At 38.6% G+C, this 24,854-nt stretch overlaps 2 protein-coding genes across 5 annotated transcripts in view; both read left to right on the top strand.

The window, feature by feature from the left end:
• CFH (complement factor H) overlaps positions 1-15,806 on the top strand; it is a 223,717-nt gene extending 207,911 nt beyond the window's left edge. For 2 of the 4 annotated variants that reach the window (XM_042925932.1, XM_042925935.1), the window contains 7 exons: positions 649-822; positions 4,928-5,110; positions 5,557-5,766; positions 7,618-7,791; positions 8,497-8,673; positions 14,755-14,937; positions 15,395-15,806. In XM_042925932.1, coding sequence (XP_042781866.1) covers positions 649-822; positions 4,928-5,110; positions 5,557-5,766; positions 7,618-7,791; positions 8,497-8,673; positions 14,755-14,937; positions 15,395-15,603 — 1,310 coding nt within the window. In that variant the 3' untranslated portion in view covers positions 15,604-15,806. Of the gene's footprint in view, positions 1-648; positions 823-4,927; positions 5,111-5,556; positions 5,767-7,617; positions 7,792-8,496; positions 8,674-9,680; positions 9,754-14,754; positions 14,938-15,394 lie in introns of those variants that run through there. The other 2 variants (XM_042925934.1, XM_042925936.1) reach the window with 1 other exon arrangement.
• A 2,505-nt stretch (positions 15,807-18,311) lies between these two features.
• Positions 18,312-24,488, top strand: LOC122212372. The gene is made up of 8 exons (XM_042926233.1): positions 18,312-18,327; positions 18,710-18,919; positions 19,611-19,792; positions 19,995-20,244; positions 21,255-21,401; positions 22,569-22,652; positions 23,164-23,254; positions 24,322-24,488. Exons 1-8 carry the CDS (start codon positions 18,312-18,314, stop codon positions 24,452-24,454), a joined length of 1,113 nt encoding a protein of 370 aa, XP_042782167.1. The 3' UTR covers positions 24,455-24,488.
• Positions 24,489-24,854: the final 366 nt, after the last annotated feature.

Genomic DNA, 24,854 nt, shown 5'->3' with positions numbered 1-24,854 from the left:
AAAGTTGTTATACTCGTATTAGTCAACAAAATTGACTCTTACAATATTATTGAATTATAGGTTGACCTGATGTACAAAATAGTTTTTCAAAGATTGGAAGAGTATATACAGTAAGCAGGTTGTGACTTGAAGCACCCAATTTCTTAGTCCAAGTATTTGTCCCATTTTAGTGATCATGCAAAAGATCTGCTTAAGTGTTCACATTTTATGTAATACATTTTAGATGTGCTTATTAAATTACCATAAGTGAAAAAATATATTCATTTTTTTGAAACACGATATTTAAACTATCAGCTTCATATATTCTATTTCCACAGATAAATAAGAGACCAAATTTAACCAGGTGATGACTGTTCAGTGTGTAAATCATCCAAAAAAGTGAGCCTCTTAATGCTTTTCTAATCCCCAAAGTGCAGGCTGTATTTATGGCAGACATTTTCTCTGAAATTTCAAAGCCTGGACACGGGACTTATGTTCAGACATAATAAATAGCCCATCACATGCAATATGATCAGGAATGACTTGGTTGGTGGGACTTATGGGCATAAATTCTAATTTCGATATACTATTGAGTCTAAACTATTGTTCTGCATTAACTGCTTTGATTCTTATAAGTAGTCTTTTCAAGGCAATATTTTCATTTTCTAGCAACAGATGATCTTCAGAAGTGTAAATACAGCTTAACTGTACGTGAGGCGAATCCATTATACAAGACCGACTTTGATCATAATGAGAACATAACTTACAAATGTAGAGGAAAATTAAAACAGAAACACTCAACGTGCATAAATGGAAGATGGGATCCTGATCTAAACTGCACAGGTAAGCTCTTGTTTATAGTACTTTCAAAATCTTATTCTATTTCTTCCGAACTTGCCAAAGCAGTATTTGGGCATCTTTTAAACATGTTTAGCTATTTATTATTACAAATAACTTTGAACCCGGAAGGGAATTTAGAAACTAACCACAACATCATTTCTAGATATTAAGTGCATCAGTGCTTCAGTCCCCTATAAAACAACCCACCCAGAAACTTGATGGCCTCAGATTAACACCCGGTCAGGTATCTTTAAGAAATAGTGATTTGGTTTTCTTTGAGGCTGAGGAGAGCACAAAGATGGCATCCCCTGGTCCACCTTCCCTGAGAGCACCTCGGTGGCCCCCAGATGTGCGGCAAATCTCAAGTCCACCCCTCAGGCTACCGGTCTAAGACAGATAATTAGGCTTTTTCCCCAGAAAGTCTGGGCTGTGTTTCAGGCTGCTTTGTGGTGCCCTGGAGGTAGTGGCCCACCAAGAGTTATCTCTCGGATTGTTGTAGTGCGTTGCAGGCCCCAGAAATGCAAGCCCCTCTGGCCACTAGAGCCTGGGGATCAAGGAGTGTGCCCTCTGTGGGCTGAGCATGCTGGCCAGCTTTAGCGAGGCAGCAGAATGCAGGGCTGGGGCCTGCTCGCCGGCTTTGATGAAGCCACAGGAGAGCCCTGGGCTGGAGTGCACCCACTGGTGCCATCAAGGTAGAGGGAAAGTGCAGACATGGCACCTGCTGGCACCTCCGTCCCAGAAAGAGTCCCAACAGATGCCCCCCCTCAAGCAGATGCTTTAAGGCGAGCAAATGAATCCCCTTCTCAGATGTCTAGGTATTTCTCAAACTGTTCTTTCACATTGGTCGCCTGGGGTAGTGAGTCTGGGTGCAAGCTCTTTAAGAAAAGGATCTCAGTTCTCGATAGCCCTTCAGATATCCGGGATATGAGCTCTGTTGGTTTTCAAAGCCAGACATCTTGGGGGCTCATCTTCCTGCTGCAGATTCCAGGGTTTGGGTTGTTAATGTGGGAAACAAACCCCTTACTCCTCAGGGAGAGGCTCTGGGTCAGTGAGATCCCTCCTGAATGTGTGTAGCCCTGCCAGGGGTGGGGTTTGTTCCATATACTGTCTTCCTGACTCTCCTACCCACCTGAATGTGGCCCTTTTACTGTTTGTTGTGAAGGGGCCGTTCAGCTGGTTTTCAGGTCTTTTTCAGAGGCGATTGCTCCATTGTACCATGGATTCAGTGTGTGTGGGAGAGGAGTTTGGGATCTTTTTATGTGTTTGCCCTCACGCTTGGTTTCTGCATGTTAATTGGATCGTCTGAAACTATACTAAGCTGCATTTTTCATTTTAGGTGTTGCTTCGTAGATTTGTGGCAATTTTCTGTAAGCAGTTATATCAGTGCTACCACAAGATTTTATTTTTGCCAGTCTATTTTGATTTTGGTTTTTTTTATCTTATCGTACTGGCTAAGATGTCCAGTAAACTGTTGAAAGGAAGTGATAAGAATGCACATCTTTGTCCTATTCCTGACCACAGAGAGAGGGTATTCAACATTTTACCACAATCATAATGTCACTTTAGGATTTTTGTAGACGCCCTTTATCAGTTTAAGGAAACTACTCCCTCTAGTCTTATTTAGCTGAGTGAGAAATTTTATGATCAACCAATGTTGGATATTTTTAAATGCTTTTTACGTATCTCTTGATAGGATAATATGGCTCACTTATCTCTGTTAATGTAGTGAATTATATATGTAACTTCTTGAATGTTGACCAAATCTCTCATTCCTAGAGTTAACTCTATTATATTTTCATATACTTGATTTACTGACATAGTTTAAGAAGTTTTGCATCTGTGATCATGGGAGATATTAATCTATAGATGCTTTTTCTTTTAATGCCTCTCCCAAGTTTTGTTATCAGTATTAGTGTGGCCTCATAAAACAAATTGCAAATATATGTATAAATATTAAATACATATATATATAGGTAATTACACTTATTATTTCATTATTTTTACCTTAAATGATTGATAGAATTTACATCCAAAGTCGTGTGACATATAATTTGCTTTTTTGGAAGTTTTCTTGATGAAGAATTCCATTTCTTTAATAAGTAATGAAATATTCCCATTTCCTTACTGTCTTTCATCAATGAAAGGAAGTTGTATTTTTCAACAAATCTCTCGTTTGTCAAATTGATTGGTGTACAGTTGTTTCTAGTATTCCCTTCATGTGCTATTTTCCTTTTAGTTGTATAGTTTCTGGCAGATAGCTCTTATTTCTTTCTTAACATTGATGCTTATTACTTGTATCTTGATTATTCTTCCTGGATTTTTTTTTTTCTTGAATTTATTAACATTTCCACATAACCAGTTTTAACACTCGATTTTCTCCATTACTCTCTCTTCTATTTTTTAGCCTTATTAACATTCACCATTTTTTCTGTTTTCTCTTTTCTATTTGTCTTTCTCAATTTTCTCTCTTCTGTGGGCTTAAGTTGTTTTTTCTAATTACTTCGATTTTAATTTTACTTTTCTATTTCTTAAGGTAGAAAACTAAAACTTGGATTTAAACCATCCTACTTTTAAGGATTAACTTCCTTTTCCCTTCTAAAACTGTTGTAGAAGTCTCAAAATTTTTATATACATTTCATTTTCATTGAATTCTATGTGAAATGTTTCCTAGTATTCCTTGTGGTTTCTTCTTTGACTCATCAGTTATCGAGAATTTTGTTGCTTACTTTACAAATATTCAGTTTTTTCTTAGATAAATGTATCCTCTTTTTTTTTTAAATGTATCCTCTTTTAACAACATTTTTGTGGTATATTTGTTATTCAAAGGATTACATAATAATTAGAAAAAATTTTAAAATGTAAAAATAAAATACAATGCAAAAAATACAAAGAAGCTTTTTAAAAAAAGCATAAACAGAGGATTTGCAGAGTAATGATTCTGCCTTTAGGGAGATTTAGTTGCCAGACCAACCTCTGGCAAAATGTATCAAGAGGAAGTACAAATTAAGATTATTAGGACAAAAATGGTTAAACAGCATATATAGAAGAAAATAAATCCTTGAGAATACATTGAAAAAAATATGCCAAGATAATGAAAACAGAAATAAGAAAAAAAAAACTTTTGATTAAATATAAAATACTCCTGCATCTATCTAAAGATAGAAATAGAAAATATGACCATATTAGTCAGCATGAATGAATTCTATTCCGTCAACAATTTCTCTGAGTTGAATACAAAGTGTCAGATAATTGGAAGGACTCAGGGGACTTCCCAAAGTACAGTCACATAAGGTCTTTAATGAAATAAATGCATGGCAGGAGAAAGCAAAACGTAGGTATCACAGAGAGGTCCAAAAGCCTCCAGGGTTAGCCGTCCAGAGTCTTCCCTCAGTGGAACAGGACATCTTTGTCTCCAGGTTATGAACTGCCACGATACATGTGAGGTATCTCTGCTTTATGGGAGCTCAAACTCAAGTTTGCAAAGGAATCTTGTACACCTTGCTGGTCATAGACCTAAAGGCAGGCTGTCTAATCCGTTAAACAGGGTGCATTTCATCATCTGTGTATCTCTAAACAGTGTCAGCAACCTAGTCAACAGTATCTCCAGAGAGTTTTGAACTTCAAACGACACACTGTTAATCATTAGTGACCATATCTAATTCATGTCTTGGCCAGGAACCTGTATCAAATAATTGATTAACTACGTGTAATTCTTCCTTTGGCTAATTGTTTTCCATTCCACATCTTATACGGGTTTTAATGCAATCACAATACATTTGATTATAGATAGCTGTAAAAACATCCTAATATCAGTATTTATTTCGTGCCTGTTACTGAGTGGATGATTCAGTTAGTACATCATAATGGTTAGAAATAATTAAAAGGAGTTACACAAAAATTATGCACGATTTATCACAGAAGGAATAAAAGGAAGATACTACCATTAAGACCACGTGTGATGTATTAAAGCGTTCTACAAGCTGAAGAGTATCACATATTTAAGCATAACCTTATTATTTGATTGTTTATGATACATTATTATTGGGCTTTCTCTTTAGTATTTTTAACTTGTGATTTTCATCACGAAATCTGATTTTCATATTTGTAGAAGTACAAATGCAGTCATGCCCACCTCCACCTCAGATTCCCAATGCTCACAATATGGCAACGACGGTAAATTACCAGGATGGAGAAAAAGTATCTGTTGTCTGTCAAGACAATTCTATAATTCAGGATGCAGAGGAAATCGTGTGCAAGGATGGAAGATGGCAGTCAGTACCACACTGCGTTGGTCAGTAATGCATAACTTGCTTTGTAACATTCTTTCAAATGAGGTTAATACTCCCCTGTGCTTTGTGTAAATGAACAAGATAGGGACCTTTCTGTCTATCTATTTCACTTTATCTTGAAACAGTAAATTGCAATCTAAGTATACAAATCAATCGGCATTCTTTCACTTCTACTATGAAAGAAACAGACAAAAACTTTGGGTTACTGTGTAAATACCATAGAAAATTTGTTTGTGCCTATTTCACTCATGATGAACAGGACAAGAATGTGGGGACAGAGTGAACAAGCAGATACTACTGTAGATTTGATGGAGACATGAGCTTGCAAATTCCAGATGTTTTTTAGTTTTTCAGTAATTTAATTTTTCAGATTATCCTTATTTTACAACCTCAACTAGTATTTGATTACATTTTTCAATTTAAATATTGATCTCTGTTCTTTATACAGAAAAAAGCCCATGTCCTCAACCACCTCAGATAGAACATGGAACCATTAAATCGTCTCAGTTTTCAGAAGAGATGGACGAAACATTGAAACCTGAGGTTTATGTACATGGCACCAAATTAAATTACATTTGCGAGGATGGTTTCAGGATATCTGGAAAAGATGAGATAACGTGCCACATAGGAAAATGGAGTTCTCCACCTCGGTGTGTAGGTGAGGACAGTATGCAAACCACAGTTCTATTTTCGATATAATCCATTAAGCATTATCAATTGTCATCAAATTCATGAGAAAGAATCCTTTAGGTTTCTAAATATATAGAATCACTTACAGCTAAATATCTAAAATCATTTATATATTTATGTACTTTACCAACAATCTTTGCATCATCAAGTCTATCCTCTTTGTGTTAATTTCATTGACTCATTACAGACTCACTTTGAATTCTGGCAATTGTTTAATGAAAACTAGATGTGTAGCACAATTAAGTTAAACCTACCTATTCATATTCCTTTCCCATGTATAGAACTTGTTCTGTTTGCTTTGCCATGAGTTTTTTTTTTTTTTAATTTGTTTTCTCTTTCCTGTAATGTCATTTCTAAGTTCTTACAATATATAGTACTTAAGATGATTACTTCTCAATGCTCTTCTTTTTATTATTCACTATTGGTTTGAGAAACACTGATGGTCTCTTTCATAAATATATTGAAATTTTTATTATTTTTATTTTTTAAGTTTTAGTTTAAATTCCAATTAGTTAACATGCAGTGTAATCTTAGTTTCACGTGTAGAATATGGTGATTCAGCACTTCAATACAACACCTGATGGTCAAAACAAGTGTTCTCCTTTATCTCCATCACCTATTAAACCCATCCTCCCACCCACCTCCCTTCTGGTAACCACATTGTTCTCTATAATTAAGAGTCTGTTTCTTGGTTTGCCTCTCTCTCTTTCCCCCTTTTGCTCATTTGTTTTGTTTCTGAACTTCCACATGTGTGTGTGTATAATCATGTTATTTGTCTTTCTCTGACTTATTTCACTTAGCATTATACTCTCTAGCTCCATCTGTGTCATTACCAATCACAAGATTTCATTCTTGCTGAATAATATTCCGTTGTATATATATACCACCTCTTCTTTCTCCATTCATCTATCAATTGACACTTGAGCTGCTTCCATATCTCAGCTATTGTAAATAATGCTGCTATAAACATCAAGGTACATGTATCCATTTGAAGTAGTATTTTTGTATTCTTTGGGTAAATATCTAGTAGTGCAGTTGCTGGATCTAGTTCTATGGTTTAACTTTTCGAGGAATCACCATACTGTTTTTCCAGAGTGGCTGCACCAGTTGGCATTCCCACAGCAACAGTGAAAGATGGTTTTCCTTTCTCCACATCGTCGCCAACACCTGTTGTTTCTTGTGTGTTGATTTTTGCCTATCTGACAAGTGTGAGGTGATATCTCTTTGCAGTTTTGAATTGCACTTCCAGGATAATCAATGTGATGTTGAGCATCTCTTTATGTGTCCGTTGGCTGTCTGTATGTCTTCTTTGGATATATGTCTGTTCATGCCTTCTGCCCATTTTAATTGGGTTACTTTCTTCGGATGTTGAGTTTTATAAGGTCTTTATATGTTTTGGTTCCTAACCCTTTATCAGCTATGTCATTTGCAAATATCTTCTCCCTTTCCGTAGCTTGCCTTTTAGTTTTGTTGATTGTTTCCTTCACTCTACAGAAGTGTTTTATTTTGATGTAGTCCCAATAGTTTATTTTTGCTTTTGTTTCCCTTGCCTCAGGAAACATATCTAGAAAGAAGTTGCTACGGCCGATAATATATTGACATGTTTAGTTTCAAGCTCCTACTCAGGTTGCCAGCTGGATACACATCAGAATAATGATTTTAGGAAGCATTTGCACACCGTCTCTGTGATATGATTACAGATCCTGTGTTATCATATTTTTCAAATAAAACTGCCAAATATGGAAACCCGTACATAAAATTAAATTTCAGATTTAGTAAAACATGGAGTCATTCTTTCTTTGTCTCCTTCTTTTTTTAGGACTTTCTTGTGCGCCACCACCCTTGATTCCACATGGTATTCTATCTCACGTATCAGACAGTTACCAATATGGAGAAGAAGTAACGTACAAATGCACCGAAGGTTTTGAGATTAATGGACCTGCATTCATAAGATGTATAGGAGGAAAATGGTCCCATCCACCAGAGTGCAAAAGTATAGTGTATTTAATTTTACTCTGCGATTGATAAATATTCTTAATTCAGAGCATAAATGGTACAAATATGAAACTAGGCAGTAATTCCAGAATTCAACAGGGTATCTCTGGGAAGCTGTGGATTCTAGTAGAGAATTAATAGCCGTAGTAATAATAAAAGTGTGACAGCATGAGCCAAATTCTTTCACTTTCATGTCACCGTGTGTGCACATTAGACCTCCTGTGATACGCATCCTCAGACTTCTCATCTCTGTTCCTGTGTCACAGCTGGTCCCTGCTCATCAATCCCATCATTATTCAATTTACTGTTAGTCTGTCAGTTATCTCCTTGTATGTATATAGTTTTCTGAGATGTTTGACATGAATAAAGGTAACCGATTTTGACAGAGGTGAAAATACAAATACATAAGGTAGATGGCTTGTATGGGCAAGAAAGAATTTGAATGCAAGAAGTGTGATCTCAAGCATTACATGTATCCATATCTCTTCAGGCTTACGATGTCATCATCCCCATGTTATACTTTGATAAACATAGGACTGTTCAATATAATAAGCAAGACTTCTAACATATTTTTTCAAGGTATAAGAAAAATTTTGCAAGGTATTCATTGGTTCGATGTGTACCTATTATTCTACATTATAGTTATTAGCCATTATGTATTTTAAAATATTTACTGAACAAGTACATATTCTTTTTCTTTCAGACACGGATTGTTTTAGCTTACCCGACTTCGGTAATGCCACACCCATAGGCCCGAAGAAGACGTTCTATAGGTCAGGAGAAAAAGTGACTTATAAATGTCCAAATAATTACCTTTTGGATGGACCAAATACTATCCAGTGTATTAACAGCCAATGGATAGGAAAGCCAATATGCAGAGGTACTTCAATGAAATTTTGAAACCTATTTGTCAAAATGTCTTCACTAATATAATATGCAATTCCTTCTAACAGCACTTATGAAATGGACATGGATTATTCTTTGAGGCCAGGTCGAAGAAGTTTATGTTTTAACATAAAGGGGTATAATTGTGTACTCAGTGGTCAATCTGAAAGCCCAGTGGTTCTCAAACTGTGGTCTCTGGAAGAACAGAATCAGCATCTTCTGGGAAATGGTTAGAAACGCAAATGTGAATTCACAGGCTTGCTCAGACCTGTGGTGGCAAAAACTCTGGGGCTGCAACCCTGAAAGTGTCTTAACAATTCCCAAGGGATTCAGTGTATACTCCAGTCTAGGAGCCGTACCTATAGCCTGTTACGTTTACGTCCACCTGAATCTCACTGGTGAATTATACATTATGCATTGAAATGTCCTTAAGCGTTTGCAAAAAAGAATCATTGAAGGCTATTTTTGTCAATTATACATTTATTTTTCTGTTATTTTGCCACTCATCTCCTGTTTGGACTCTCAGTTAATCATCTTTTTCCTTCAGCTCTGGTATTCTTCAAAGCGTGTTAATTCTTCATTTATTCTCTAAGGAAGTGGCTGCTGTGTTTATTTTTCTAAGGGCCTAAAATTACATTCATAAACAGGATAATTGCAAGCCAAATTCTGATATCGAATAATCTTTTTATTTTGATTTTCTTGTGGTTTATAAATTCATTTTGAAAATATATAATTTGGAAGAGTGATTTGACTAGACCCTAAGGGATATGTCCAGAAAAACTCTCAGTTTCATACAAGTTTAAGTCTTATAAAATAAAAGATATTGCTTTATCTCCTTTTCTTCAATCTTATATGTAAATTTCTTAAAATTAGCAGCCTTTCATGACAGATTAACTGTTGATTTAAAATCCTCTTAGAGATCTATTTGGAATCCCATTCATTGATTTGCTACTCAAACTGATCATTGTGTGAGAGATGCGACTTTTTTTTCTTTCTATCCAGGTATTTCCTGTGGGAATCCACCCAGAGTGAAACATGCTATTATACTAGAAGAGATGCCTAAGTATCTTATCTGGTCAGAGGGCACGTCATGAATGCATCAAACCTTTTGACCTGGATGGGGCAGAAAAGTGATATGTTCAAATGGGAGCTGGACACAACCACCTCAGTGCCTAGTTAGAGTATCTTATTTCCTCCCCAAACTTTAGAGAATGTTTTAGGGACTAAATATGTTAACATAAATATATAATGTAGTAGTTATTATAGAATCATCTTTTAATCTTAAATGAAATGATGGTGCTTAAACTCCAATTTTTTCTTTTTGTGGACTGCGTAAGTGATATGACATATTTATTTTATGAAGGATTTGACCAGATTAGCACACCTGGAATCATGGAAAATTCTCTATCTTAAGCATTAAGACACTTGGTTGTTTCCTGAGGAATAAGTGTATTAAAGATACGTTGTGGACATTTGACAGCCCTATAAAAATTTCACTTGGAGACAGAATCAGCAGCTGGATTGTGATCATAGACTGGGATACAATTTTGGGCTACTTCAGCTTGTGGATTATATTTAAAGAAGGTTACTAGCTGAGTTCAACCTGGGAATTAGTGTATACAGAAGAAAAGGTCTAAGAACTTGGTCACAGGACACTCGCGTATTCAGAGTTTAGGAGAGAAGAGGAGCCAACAAAGCAGATACTGTATAGCCACCAGTTTTTCAAATCACCTTTTCCTGGCATTCATGTTTCCCAGTCTTTTGCTTTGATCCCACCTACGTTTTTCATGTTTAAAGTGAGTTTCTTTTAGACGCCCTATGGTTGGATCTTGTTTATGTGTGCACTCTGCCATTTTAGTCTTTTCACTGAAGTATTTAACCCACTTACACTTAAAGTAATATTTGATAGATTAGGGGCTGTGCCAGGCATTTTATTTATTTTGTGTTCCCTGTATTTCACTCCCATTTCCTTTTCTTATTATCTATATGGACTTTTGGAACATTTTAAGATAACTTCCATTTTGGTATATCTGCATTGTTTGGGGGCATATCTCTTTGTATCATTTTATGAGTGGTTGCCCTAGGTATTAAGATCTACATAATAGCTTATCATTCCCTCCTGGTCTTGACATTTTACGACCTCACGTGAATGTGGAAACCATACTTCCATTTAGGTCCATTTACCCTCCCCACGTTTTGTTTTATTGTATTTTATTTTATTTTACTTTATTTTATTTTGTTTTATTTTATTTTATTTTATTTTATTTTATTTTATTTTAAGTAGGGTTCACATCCAGTGTGGAACCCAATGTGGGTCTTGAACTCACAACACCTGAGCTCATATCAAGGGTCAGGTACTTAACTCACTGAGCCCCAAGCACCCCTTACCCTCCCCACATTTTAAACATAAATGCCTTTTTTTTTCCTTAGTAAGCATAAATGTCTTTAGTGTTGCTTCTACTTATATTGAGCACTATAGGAAATGATACAATGTTGCCCAAACATCAAATACAACAAACTCCTTATGAAAAAGAGTCTATACTATTTACCCTTATTTTTCTCACTTACCTTGTTCTTTCTTCCTGCATGAAGTCTCAGTCCTCCTTCTGTTATCTTTTCGGTGCTGTTTGAAGAATTCCTTTAGCAATTCTTTAAAGGTAGATCTGCTGGAGATATTTTCCCCATTTTCCTTTGTCTCAGAACGTCTTAATTTCTCCCTTATATCCTAAGGATGGCATCACTGGATATAGCATTCGGGATGACAGTTTCTTTTCTTCTAGCACTTGAAAAATGTTGTCACTTCTCTCTGGACACAGATGAGAACCCCACGGACACTTGAACCCTTTTTCCCTTAGAGGTTTGCCTAATTTCTGTGTAGCTGCTTTTGAGATTTTTCCTTTTCTTTAGTTTTCCTCAGTTTGATTATGATGTATCTTGGATTGAATTTCTTTAGGATTATCCTGTTTGGCTATTTCAATATGAATGTTTCTGCCTTGTGCCCACTTGGGAAATTTTCAGCCATTATTTTTGGAAGTCTCTTTTTTTTTTTTTTTTTTTTTCATCTGTAACCCCTTTTTTTCTCTTTCTGGTTGTCCATGCTTTACTATATACTCTTACTGGTCCCTGAGACCCTGTCCACTTTTGTTTTCAGTCTGTTTTCAAAGTGAGCAATCTGTATTGTATATTCAAATTGATTTATCCTTCTGTCATCTGTAATCCATGATAGAGCCCATCCAGTGAGGATTTTTAACAATCCATTATTATTTTTTTCTGTGCTGTAATTCCCATTGGATTTTTAAAAGCCATCACTAAATAATTCCATTATCTGTGTCATTTAAGTGTTGCCATCTGTTGATTATCTTTTCTCTTTTGAGATTTTACTGGTCTTTGGTATGGTAAGTAATTTTCTCTCTCTTTAAAATTTTATTTTGAGAGAGCGAGCGAGAGAGTCCTCACACCAGCACACAGGCAGAGGAGGGGCAGAGTGAGAGCGAGAATCCCAAGCAGGATCCTCTCTGCCATCATAGACCCCAACACAGGGCTCGAACTCTTGAACTGTGGTATTATGACCTGAGCCAAAATCAAGAAGTGTTGGATGCTCAACCCACTGAGCTACCAGATGCCCCTATATTGAGTGATTTTCTTTTTTTTTTAATTTCTTTATTTATTTTGTAATTTACATCCAAGTCAGCATACAGTGCAACAGTGATTTCAGGAGCAGATTCCTTAATGCCCCTTATGCATTTAACCCAATTTAACCCAACTCCCTCCCACAACCCCTCCAGCAACCCTCAGTTTGTTCTCCATATTTATGAGTCTCTTCTGTTTGTCCCCCTCCCTGTTGTTATATTATTTTTGTTTCCCTTCCCTTACGTTAATCTGTTTTGTCTCTTAAAGTCCTCATAGGAGTGAAGTCATATGATATTTGTCTTTCTCTGACTAATTTCACTTAGCATAATACCCTCCAGTTCCATCCACGTAGTTGCAAATGGCAAGATTTCATTCATTTTGATTGCCAAGTAATACTCCATTGTATATATATATACCACATCTTCTTTATCCATCCACCCATCGATGGACAATTGGCCTCTTTCCATTCTTTGGCTCTTAATTGATAGTGCTGCTATAAACATGGGGGTGCATGTGCCCCTGCAAAACAGCATACCTGTATCCCTTGGATAAATACCTAGTAGTGCAATTCCTGGATTGTAGTGTAGTTCTATTTTTAATTTTTTGAGGAACCTCCATACTGTTTTCCAGAGTGGCTGTACCAGTTTGCATTCCCACCAGCAGTGCAAAAGAAATCCTCTTTCCCCGCCTCCTCGCCAACATCTCTTGTTGCCTGAGTTGTTAATGTTAGCCATTCTGGCAGGTGTGTTTCCCTGATGATGAGTGATGTTGAGTGTTTTTTCATGTGCCGGTTGGCCATCTGGATGTCTTCTTTGGAGAAGTGTCTATTCATGTCTTTTGCCCATTTCTTCACTGCATTATTTGTTTCTTGGGTGTTGAGTTTGATAAGTTCTTTATAGATTTTTGGATACTAACCCTTTATCTGATAAGTCGTTTGCAAATATCTTCTCCCATTCTGTTGGTTGCCTTTTAGTTTTGCTGATTGTTTCCTTCGCTGTGAAGCAGCTTTTTATTTTGATGAAGTCTCAATAGTTCATTTTTGCTTTTGTTTCCCTTGCCTCCGGAGACACGTTGAGTAAGAAGTTGCTGTGGCCAAGGTTAAGGAGATTTTTGCTGCTTTCTCCTTGAGGATTTTCATGGCTTCCTGTCTTACATTTAGGTCTTTCCTCTATTTTGAGTTTATTTTTGTGTATGGTGTAAGAAAGTGGTCCAGGTTAATTCTTCTGCATGTTGCTGTGCAATTTTCCCAGCACCACTTGCTGAAGAGACTGTCTTTATTCCATTGGGTATTTTTTCCTGCCTTGTCAAAGATTAATTGTCCATACGTTTGTGGGTCCATTTCTGGGTTCTCTATTGTGTTCCATCGATCTGAGTGTCTGTTTTTGTGCTAGTGTAATGAGGGATTTTCAATTGTGTTCTAGACATTTGGGGTATATGTTTTAAGGCTCTGGATTTTATTGACATCTCTTATTTATCAGGCCTCCAAGACTACCACAGTGCAAGTCCAGGCTTCCCACTTGACCTCCACTGACAACACGGAAAGTGGAGAGGTGTCTTATTCCCTGAGTGTGGAGAGAAGTCTGGGCTGCTCACTTGGCCTCTGTTGATCACTGTTGATCTGTGAGCCACACAGCGAGAGGAATGGTCTCGGTTTCTTTATGATGGTATTTGGGAGCATTTCAAGTATTGTAAAAAATACCTGTTTTGCTAGAATACTCCTCTCCTGGGCCTTTGGCTAAATAGAGTGGATGATTTTTGGAACTTTTTTTTTCTTGAACTTGATATCATTTCTGGGTTCCATTCTTCTTCAGTGCTCAGTCCAGGGTCTGTAGAAGGCCCAATGAAAACCCAAATGAACTGTGTAATTCCTTGAATCCCAAGGTCTCTTATCAGATTGATATCTTCTCTGCATCTTTCATAATCTCCTATGTTGGTTTTTATAATATGTTCAGGGTTTTTAGTTTTACTTAGCAGAAGGGATAAGCAGAAATGTTTCTACGTCATCATGTCCAGAATGGGAGGCCAGCAATTGCCTTTCACATTATATAGATTTGTAATTCTTTGATATAATTAAAGAAACTGATGTTTCTTTTGTAATAACAATGAAAATCAATACATAGTAGACCATGCAGTATGTTGTAACTAATGAGAAAAATTTCTTTGTGTATATAAGCTATGCGTCTGGCATTTATTCAGTAGGAAAAATGGTTTTTAATACCAGAATACTGCAAAGCAGACATATTTGTTAATGCTTTATGTGTACTTTCATGTGGGATTAAAGGAAGTGCTTAAAAGTGTTCTTCTCAGTTTAAGTGATTAGAATTTCTCCAATGAATCATTTCTGTCAGCAGAAGTCTTGATATTGTATATTGTGCTACATTTCTATTTACTTTACGTTAACCTGTTTTTCTTTGCACTTTCAATAAATCAAATAATATCTTTTTAGATCCTAATGAAAACTGTGGGCCCCCTCCACCTCTTGACAATGGAGACATGACCACATTCCCAAAATCAGAATATGCTCCAGGATCATCAGTTGAGTACCAGTGCCAGTCCTTGTATGTGCTTGAGGGAAACAAGGTCATCACATGCCGATATGGACAGTGGTCAAAACCACCAAAGTGCTTAGGTAAATATTTTAATATTCACCTGGATCCTGGGAAATAATGAGAAAGGTGTTTTCCTGTTATTAACAGAATATTCATGGATTAACCACAACCATTCTGTCAAATGCTTGACTACTAAATATTAATCTGTGAAGAAATAAAGTTAGAAAAAAGTCTTACTCAAACAACAACAGCAACAAAATATTCTTTAATGAAAGGTCTTCCTATTGTTATTGACATGATGGATCTTTCATTATAACATTTAATTATCACACCTTAAACACAGTACCTCATTTTTACATCATTAATCATTTAAAATGATTTACATCTATGTGATGGATTTTCAATGTATTGGTTTGGAAAAGGTTTTGGAAACAGAGCCTTGGGATAGTGTAGATGATTCTACTTGAAAGTCTGAAATTCTGTGGAAAATATTTGTTTACTTCTTAATGCTTATGTTCATTTTTTTTTAACCTTCAGATGTATGTATAATATCAGAAGACTCCATGGAAAGACATAACATACAATTACGATGGTCTTCTGTGAAAAAACTGTATTCCCCAACAGGGGATACTGTTGAATTTGAATGTAAAGCTGGATATCGTAGACAGACATCACAACAAACATTCCGAGTAACCTGTTGGGAGGGGAAGCTGACCTATCCTGTTTGTGTAAAAAGCAATGGTTAAGATGCAGTCCTAAAACTAAAATATGTACAATATTGGGAATTTTTCATTGTCAATCCAACTCAGTTTATTTTGTCAAGTGTTATTTAGCTCATTTACTTTCATAAATCAGAATTTGTTAAATATTATATGGATGATGTAATTAAATCTGAGAGACAAATAAATCACATCTTAAAAGTACCTCATTAAAACTTGGCAAACCAAAATTCTTTATGTCCTATTCTTAAAATATCTATGACAAGAAATTAGATTCAACCATTTCAGTGGTGACTTCTATCCATCTTTCTCCTACCTTTCTCACGTCTTCCTCCAAATTTCTGAGCCTTCCTGAAACTATCCATTTCAGAGGAAATGGGAGAAGATACTTCTTTACAACTTCAAAATAAGTTCACTTCAAAAACACATCAAAATCTATGTCCTACCTCTGTTAGCTAGAAGATGTAAGCAGTTACTACTTAATATTGCTTATCTAGCAATAGATATACCAAAAAACGATGGGATACATGATCTCCTAAAAGATGACTCTCTAGCACAGATAAAAATTCAAAGAAATCATAAAGAGAAATTCGATCTAACTGGTGCATCACTATCCTAAAACGCAACATGAAAGGGACAAAAAATACATCAAGTATAAACACACAGAATGCTTTGAACACTGCATAAATGTTTACAGAGCAAAGATTGTCAGGAAGTAAAATGAGAAGTGTACAATAACTACAGTTGAATTTAGAGAAACTAGGGGTAGGAATTGGTGTTGAACTTACACTTACCTGCAGTCTCCACTTTTTCTATCTTTCATATACATTACCTTTAAACCCCAAGAATGTGTTATTTTAAAATAAAGATAAAGTAAGACAGTACATGCTGAGAACTATGAGAACCTCTTTGGTAATGATCTTCAAATCCAGTGACACATTCAGGATTTTGTTAGTATAGAGAGTTTTGGAAACATTCAACCATAAGAGTCTGAAATATGATTTTAATGTTCATACATTCCAAACAACATAATTAGTTAACATCAATTGAACATAAACATTTTTAACTTCTACAAAAACATAAAAACTTAAAGATGACAATAAAGATATAATTAAGGTAAAAATATTTTAAGGTGATATCTTCTTCATTTTGCATCAAATCAAGTGGCATTCTTAGAATGAGTAAGCTGGCTGTCTCCAATGGAGCCAATTTATCTAAATCTGAATCACAAATGAGAGTCAATTTTCTCGCATTTAAAGGACTATTCTTTTTTTTTTTTTTTCAACGTTTTTTTTTTTTTTTTTTTTTTTTTTTTAATTTTTGGGACAGAGAGAGACAGAGCATGAACGGGGGCGGGGCAGAGAGAGAGGGAGACACAGAATCGGAAACAGGCTCCAGGCTCCGAGCCATCAGCCCAGAGCCTGACGCGGGGCTCGAACTCACGGACTGCGAGATCGTGACCTGGCTGAAGTCGGACGCTTAACCGACTGCGCCACCCAGGCGCCCCTAAAGGACTATTCTTAAAATTGTCAAGTTATCTGAGGTGTTAATATTGGTGTAAATACTATTTCTCCAGAACATTTCACCTAATGCTGGTGGAATCAGTGTATGACACTTGGCCTGTAACCAATATGGCCTATAACCATTTATTTTCATTTTTGGCTGCAAAATAATGACTTTTAAGATTAATTCTAATATTTTTCTGCAGGTATTGTCATTCTTGTGTAAAGATGAGTGTTACTTTGCCAACTCACTATAGCTTTTAACTAAAAAGGTTTGGTAAATCTTTAATTTTCAATGTTTGGAGTAAGAACTTGATAATAGTGAACTTCTGATACCTTTGCGTATATATATATATATTTTTGTTTTGTGTTGTTTTGTTTTGTTTTTAATGTTGTATCACCGGGGCACCTGGGTGGCTCAGTCGATTGAGCATCCATCATGATTTTGGCTCAGGTCATGGGATGGAGCCCAGGACTTGAGCTCTGGGCTCTGCGCTGAGTGGGGAGCCTGCTTAAGATTCTTTCTCTCTTTCCATTTGCCCCGCTCTCACCACAGAGCTCTCCTCTCTCTCTCAAAATAATTAATACATAAATAAATACATACATACATACATAAATATATAAATAAATAAATAAATAAGCATGGATTCCTGAATTTTTATTTATTCAATTTATCATAATGAATTATAGGCATTATTTTTGAAGCTCAAATTATCCCAAATTTGGCTAGTTGAGAGACTCTTGAAACTAGCTGCTGATTGCTTTGTTATACCCCATTATTCTTTGAGCATTTCTTAAGACATGATGTTCCAGGCTCTCTGGGTATTTCCCTACCCAGTGCCTGTAAGCATACACCTTTCCAAAGGGGTCTGATTCCTTTTACTGGGAAATAGTGTTTAGATCCCAAGAATTGTACCATCCTGTGAAGAGAATTATGTTGAAATAGAAATGTTCAACACCGTGGAAACATCTTTAAATGTCTTCTTGCTTGACAGAAGACTGAAATAGAAGTGAAATTTAAAATTCATTTGCTCCTATTGGATCTTACAATTCAAGTTTAATAACACAGGGTTAAAAACTTTCTAGTACATTTTCTGTCTCTTCTCTTTACTCACATATTCTTATATTTCAATATTTGCAAAAATAATATAAAAAGTTTAAAGCAAACATTACTACTACCAGGTAAACTACTGAATGAAGGTTACAATGTCTTTGCATTTATTTTGTCCCGGGATGTTCAACTCTGAATGTAAGTACTCTCTTCCAAACTGACTTCAAATAATCCTTATCTCTGATTGGTTCACTTCCCAACTTAATACAGTTTTACATTTATTTGCATTCATATTTTAATTTTAAATCATGCTTCTTCCTCTATTAAGCTAAACTTTTTAGATATGAAAAACAGCTACATGTTTCAAAAGTCAAAGTCACATGACAAGGCTCTGTGAAGAGTAAGCTTTTTCCATCATTTATCTGTTCCTCATTTAATAAAGTTATATTTTTATTAGTTTCTGTCATCCTCCCAGTGTTTATTAATCTCCTTTTTTCAATATATAGAAGGGAGGTGATTTTACACATTTATCTGTACCTTGCTGTTTTCGTATTTATTATTCTAATCTTCTCTTGACTAGCCTTCCTCAGCTCCCTGCACAGAGGCTGCCTCAGTAGCTGTGCTGCGGTAGACACTGGTCAACAGCACAGTCTGGATCAAGCGTCCCCACATGTGGCTGCGTTGGGAGCCAGAAGGGAAAAGGCTGTCTGGCACTGCCCTCCTCTGGGCTCCTCTGACCTTGGCCTTGTCGCTGGGGTGCTTGAGAATAAAGGCCTCCTGGGTCAGAAGGGTAGGAGGAGCCCAAGTTGCGCCTGGCCCCAGGCCACGTTAGGGGCCCTTGTAAGAATCCTGGTGGCGGGCAGACACTGGGAGACCTAATCTTTGGACGCGCAGTGTGAAATCCTCCTTTGTGTAACTGTGTCAGCGAACGAGCAATTAGTATTTATTTCCTGGTGGATGGACACTCTGCCCTTAACCGTTCCCATGCGCAAAAATTAACCTAGTAGGAGCCAAGACCCCAGGTCTTTAAATCCATGCCTCCAGGGCACACAGCAGTCCCTTTCAGGGAAACCCAAAACTTCACACCTGTCAGAATTTTGAAAGATATGACTGGAAATTTGCAAAACACTGTGTAGCACATCACACTCATTACTTCAATCGTTTCTCATGGAAACCCTATGACATAGGTACTCCATGCACATCTTTCAGAGAATTCAAGGGTTTTAGAAAGAATAAGTCGTTGGCTCAGGATCACATTGCTAGGGAGAAGCCAAGCCATAACCTGACCCTAATCTGGCTCACAGATTTTTTTTTTTTCTATTAAACAACGTGAATAATTTAATTAGTTTTGGAAAACCCTCCCCTCCCCATATAACACCTGACCCAAAATGCAATAACGCTTTGCAAAAGTTACCTACAGGTGGTCAAAAATATTTTAAAACAGATTGGAAGATTGTTTGTAGTGTTTTTACTCATAACAGGAGGCGCAAACCTTGGACGAGGGCGGATTCCCCGTATTGCTATCACCCCATGTAAATTTAAAACAAACGAGAAAATTCGGAGACTTCCTAGCGTGCAATTAAATGCAAAGACAAACAAAGCCGTTAAGAAAACCATTCGAGAGGGCTACGAAACGAATAAAACGCAACGGTCACGTACTTCTGTGGGGCTGAATTAAACTGAAGGGAAGTCAAGACGCCCTAACGCCTACTGAGCGGCAATAGACAGAGGCACCTTAGCCACCGCGGGACCCCTGCAGGCGTGCAGGAGCCAGCCAGTCGCGCAGGCGCAGGGCCGGAGCGGGAATCCGCCCCGCCTTCCCCGGGCCCCGCCCTCCCTGCTTCAGTTCCGGGTCCTGTCAGTAGGGGCGGCCGCGGTCTCGGCAGCGGCCAAAGCCGCGAAGCTGCGCGGCCCGGGTTTCCAGCCGGGCCTCTTTCCCGGCCGGGCCCCAGCATGGCTGCCCCCAGGGCTGCGGGTCGGGACGGTGCCGCGTTGTCGCGTTCCTGACGGCCCCTGGCGTCTGTGCTCTCCTTCTCTTCCCCAGGCCACTCCAGCAGACATGTTTGCCAAGGCCTTTCGGGTCAAGTCCAACACGGCCATCAAGGGGTCGGACAGGTGAGGGAGAGAAGGGCCCTGTTCCGCCCACCAGGACACCCAGCCATTTCTCCATCCCGGCTGGCCCACAGCCCTTTTGGACTAGCTCAGCCGACCCGGGGTGGAGGCCGAGGGGTCCAGCGGGGGAAGGGACCCCAGGGGACCAGGCTGGAATAGACATGTTTTGAGGGTGAAGAGGGAGAGGAGGCCTGATTTATCTCCCAGGCTATCTTTTGGATATTGTCGTTCGTTTAAAGGAAAACGTACTTCGATCGGCGCTTACTGACTGCGATCTATAGAAGGTATTGCGGAGGGCGCCAAAAAAGAAACAAAGGCAAGAAGGAAGGAAGAAAGACAGACAGACAGGGTGCCACTCTCCTAAGAGCTTAGAGTCCCTGAGGAGAAATCAGATGGGGAACCGGGAACTACAACGATAGGAGGAACAGTGTCTAGTGATTACTTCTGGCAGGAGAGACAGACAGATGGAGGGAGAGGTGAGGGAGAATTACAGGACATGTTTTGAGGAGACCTGTATCTGTTCAGACAGTGTCGCAAACGCAGATAGCACGTTGCGAATTTTGGACCCCGTGTTCTATAGTTGTCACTCTTGGTGCCCTGGTATAGCTTTTTAAGCATCGGGACAGGTTTGCCAAGCATATAGAGAAGGGAGTGGGTGCGAGGGCTAGGCATAGAGGCAGGAAGGCAGGGCTGAATTTCCCAAGTCAGGCTAACTTGGTTACTGCCTGGATCTCAGTTTCCCTCTTTCTTCGTAAAATGGAAAGTCTTGCCCCCAAGAATATGTGACAATAGAGGAGACATTGGATGTGAAAGAGAATAGGATGTTTTGGAAGAGTGTACGAGAGTAGGGCATCATAAAGCAGTTTTCCCTTGGCCCTTTGATTTGATAGTAAGTCCTTCCGAATCCTTTGCATTTCTCAAAATGCATCCAGGCACGATTCATACCACTCATTGGTTTGCTTTCTGCAGGAGAAAGCTTCGGGCTGATGTGATGGCTGCTTTCCCCACTCTAGGAACAGATCAGGTCTCTGTGTTGGTACCTGGAAAGGAGGAGCTCAACATTGTGAAACTGTATGCTCACAGAGGGGATGCAGTGACCGTGTACGTGAGCGGTGGTAACCCCATCCTGTTCGAAGTGGAGAAAAATCTGTATCCGACAGGTATGGCAACAGGATGGCCATTACTGTAATCCTTGCCTGGCATCCGTTTCTCCTTATTTCTTTCATTCACCTGTCTTACTCAAAACAGTAAGTGCCAAATCTCTCAGTACCATCCGTAAGAATCGTTTCGGGCCCAGTGTCCCTAGAATTGGGTCTTTCAAGGTCGAAACTTACTGCCGTAGGAGGGAGAATGAAAGGGCCAATACAGAAAGAGCGTGGTTGCCAAGAGATATTCTGAGATGAAGGAATAGTAGTTCCTAGTGGGTTAACTAGGGATGGAGCAGGGGTCTCGAAAAGGGTGGCATTTCAGAACATGTGAGAAATACGTCTAAAAGGATGACTAGCAGGATTTTCTTTAGAGACTGAAAAGATCCTGTGATGGGAAAGAAGCTGGGTTAATGAAACCACGTACCCAGCTGTCTTAGTGATGTACTCCCATCGAGATACCCCCCGGGGATTCTTCCTTCGGCTCTGTCTGGCTCTCAGGATCCTTTGGTTTCTCTCCTTGTGACAGATCTCAGACATCTAGGGTCCTTTTGTCTCTAGCTGCTGACACCTGCTTTGTCACTGGGGCTTTTCTTGCCCTAAGCTGGGCTACAGCAGCGTAGGGCGGTCTCCTTGGGCCGCTGCTGCCCCCACCCCACTTTGCTGCTGTACGGACACAGGCGCTTTTTGATCTAAGGGTTTTTACCACTAATCACTATGAAAACAGAGGGAATACAAATAATAAACATGTGGAAATTTCCAAATTGTTTACAGGCTGGTGCCCTGTTCTTAGTCTACTTGTTTCTGAGGTCACAAATGGAATCCTCCTTGGTGTTTGTCCCCGCTTTTACCTGCTGTGCGCATTTCTGCAGCTACAATCAGGTGGAATGATGGGGCCTCCCAGTCTCAGGTGACATCCAGGTTTTTAAGAATCTGCCTTAGAATGAAACCCCTTGAAACCAGCGCTACGGTGTATGTTAACTAACATGAATTTAAATAAATAAGTTTAAATTAAAAACAAAACAAACCAGAATGAACCCTCTTTGGGCCTCACAGCCTCTTCTCTAGCTTTGAGTTGAGTTCCTTTACTGTCCCTGAATTAAAGTGGCCTTCGCGTTTGGCTTTGCCAGTGCCCCAGGGGATTGACTTTTTGGCAATAAATCTGTGTCTCTTTTTGGGCAGTGTATGCCTTGTGGTCCTATCCTGACCTTCTCCCAGCTTTCACGACGTGGCCTCCGGTGCTTGAAAAACTGATGGGGGGAGCAGGTAAGAAGATTTCCCTATATTCTGGCTATCGACTGAAACCCGCTTAGGAAGGACCGACTACTCCAATAAATGTACCCACTTCCTGGGTTCATATGGTTGAAAAATGGAATTTTTCCCCCGTTTGCGTTTCATCTCTCTCTTGACTGCTTCCGTGAGGTCCCTGGGCCTCTACGACGCTGTTGAAAGGCTTCAATCAGCCCTGTACTTTGTACTTCAATGAGAAAACAGTTCGTGAACTGCCATATGCTGTCCTTTAAGTCAGTAAGCTAAATTTAGGAAACCAGAATAAGATAGGTCATGGAACTGGCCTTGGTGCTTCAGTTGGACCACTAGCCCCCCTAGGGAAATGGTGTGATACTCGGGTTGCCGTCTTTTAATTTTCATTATGAATAACCTAGCTGATACCTGATAAAGGTTTGTAGGTTGAGTGAATGAATAAATGATGAAGTAGAACTTGGAATTGTTTAGAGGCAGAATACAGGTTGTGATGCTTTTGTTTTGTTTGCTGCAGATTTGATGCTGCCAGGACTCGTGGTGCCCCCTGCTGGTCTGCCTCAGGTACAGAAGGGTGACCTCTGTGCCATTGCCTTGCTGGGGAACAGGTACTGTGTCAGTCCGCTGTGCCTTTGGGGGAAAAGCTTGGGTAAAACTGAGGAAAGATTTGAGAAATGACAGCTTCCAATGCATATGAATAAAGGATTACACGAGAAAAAAACAAACAGGTTTTTCTGGGGTGGGCCACTGTGGCCTTGGCAGTGAGCCTGTGGAGGTGTCTTTATATCTGGGCCAAGTGTATTTGCTGCTGCTGATTTTTTTTTTCTAGTAGTTTTACATTTACGGAAGAGTTGCAAAGATAGTGTAGCGTTCTTATCCAGCTTCCTGTAACGATAACGTTTTTAATAACCAGAGTACAGGTATCAAAAGTAAGGAATTAACATTGGCACAGTCCTATGAATACAATTGTAGACTTTCTTCATATTCCCCCAGTTTTGCCATGAAATGTCTTTTTGTACCACTTTGCATGTAAATGTTGTCTTAGTCTCTGGTCTGTGACATTTTCTTGGTCTTTCTTGGTCTTTCATTGCCTTAACACCTTTTTCTTCATCATCTACATCATCATCCTCTCTTTTAATTCTGTTTTTCATTATTTATTTTTGAAAAGGAGAGGATGTCAGTGGGCAGAGGCAGAGAGAGAGAGCGAGAGAGAGAATTCCCCGACATGGAACTCAATCCATGTGCCCTGGGATCATGACCTGAGCTGTAACCAAGAGTCAGACGCTTAAGTGACTGAGCCACCCAGATGCTCCTAAGTTATTTTGATAGTTTTCTTGAGATATATTTTACATACTACAAAATTCACTAACTCCAGAGGTACAATTCGGTGATTTGTAGTGTATTTTTACAGAGTTGTTCAGCCTTTAAACATAAATTAGGAAGTATTCATAGGAACAGTTCCGAGAAATCCAAAGCCCCCTCACCTCACAAACCTTTTCTCCTAGAAGTAACCGTAGCATTTGATGCATACATCCTCGTCAGCCTTCTTGAATACACGTATATGTGTGCTTATGAAAACGTACAGTTTTGTTGTGTATGGTTAAAAATACAACCAAATGGAATTATGCTTTATCTGTATTGTTTTTTCACTTAAGATCGTGGGGACATTTTCCAGGTCAGCAAGCTCAGGGACGCTGAGCCTTCTTCCCTGCTGTGTGGTGATGGAAGAGGTCCTCTCCGAGTGGACCTTGTGGTCGCCTCCAGTGTGTCTTCATCACAAACAATATCTCTTTTTTTTCTTAATGTAATTTGTTGTCAAATTGGCTAACATACAGTGTGTACCGTGTGCTCTTGGTTTTGGGGGTAGATTCCCATCGTTGATTGCTTACATACAATACCCAGTGCTCATGCCAACAGTTGCCCTCCTCAATGCCCATCACCCATTTTCCCCTTTCCCCAGCCCCCTCCCATCAACCCTCCATTTGATCTCTGTATTTAAGAGTCTCTAATGGTTTGCCTCCCTCACTCTTTGTTTGTAACTATTTTTTCCCCTTCCCTTCCCCAATGGTCTTCTGTTAAGTTTCTCAAGTTCCACACGAGTGAATATATATATATATATATATATATGTATATATATATATATATATATATATATATATATATATGTATATATTCCTCTTATCCATTCATCAGCTGGTAGACATTTAA

The sequence above is a fragment of the Panthera leo genome, chromosome F3 (assembly GCF_018350215.1).
Source record: "Panthera leo isolate Ple1 chromosome F3, P.leo_Ple1_pat1.1, whole genome shotgun sequence".
Lineage (NCBI taxonomy): Eukaryota > Metazoa > Chordata > Mammalia > Carnivora > Felidae > Panthera > Panthera leo.
This window is presented reverse-complemented; position numbering and strand designations above follow the sequence as displayed.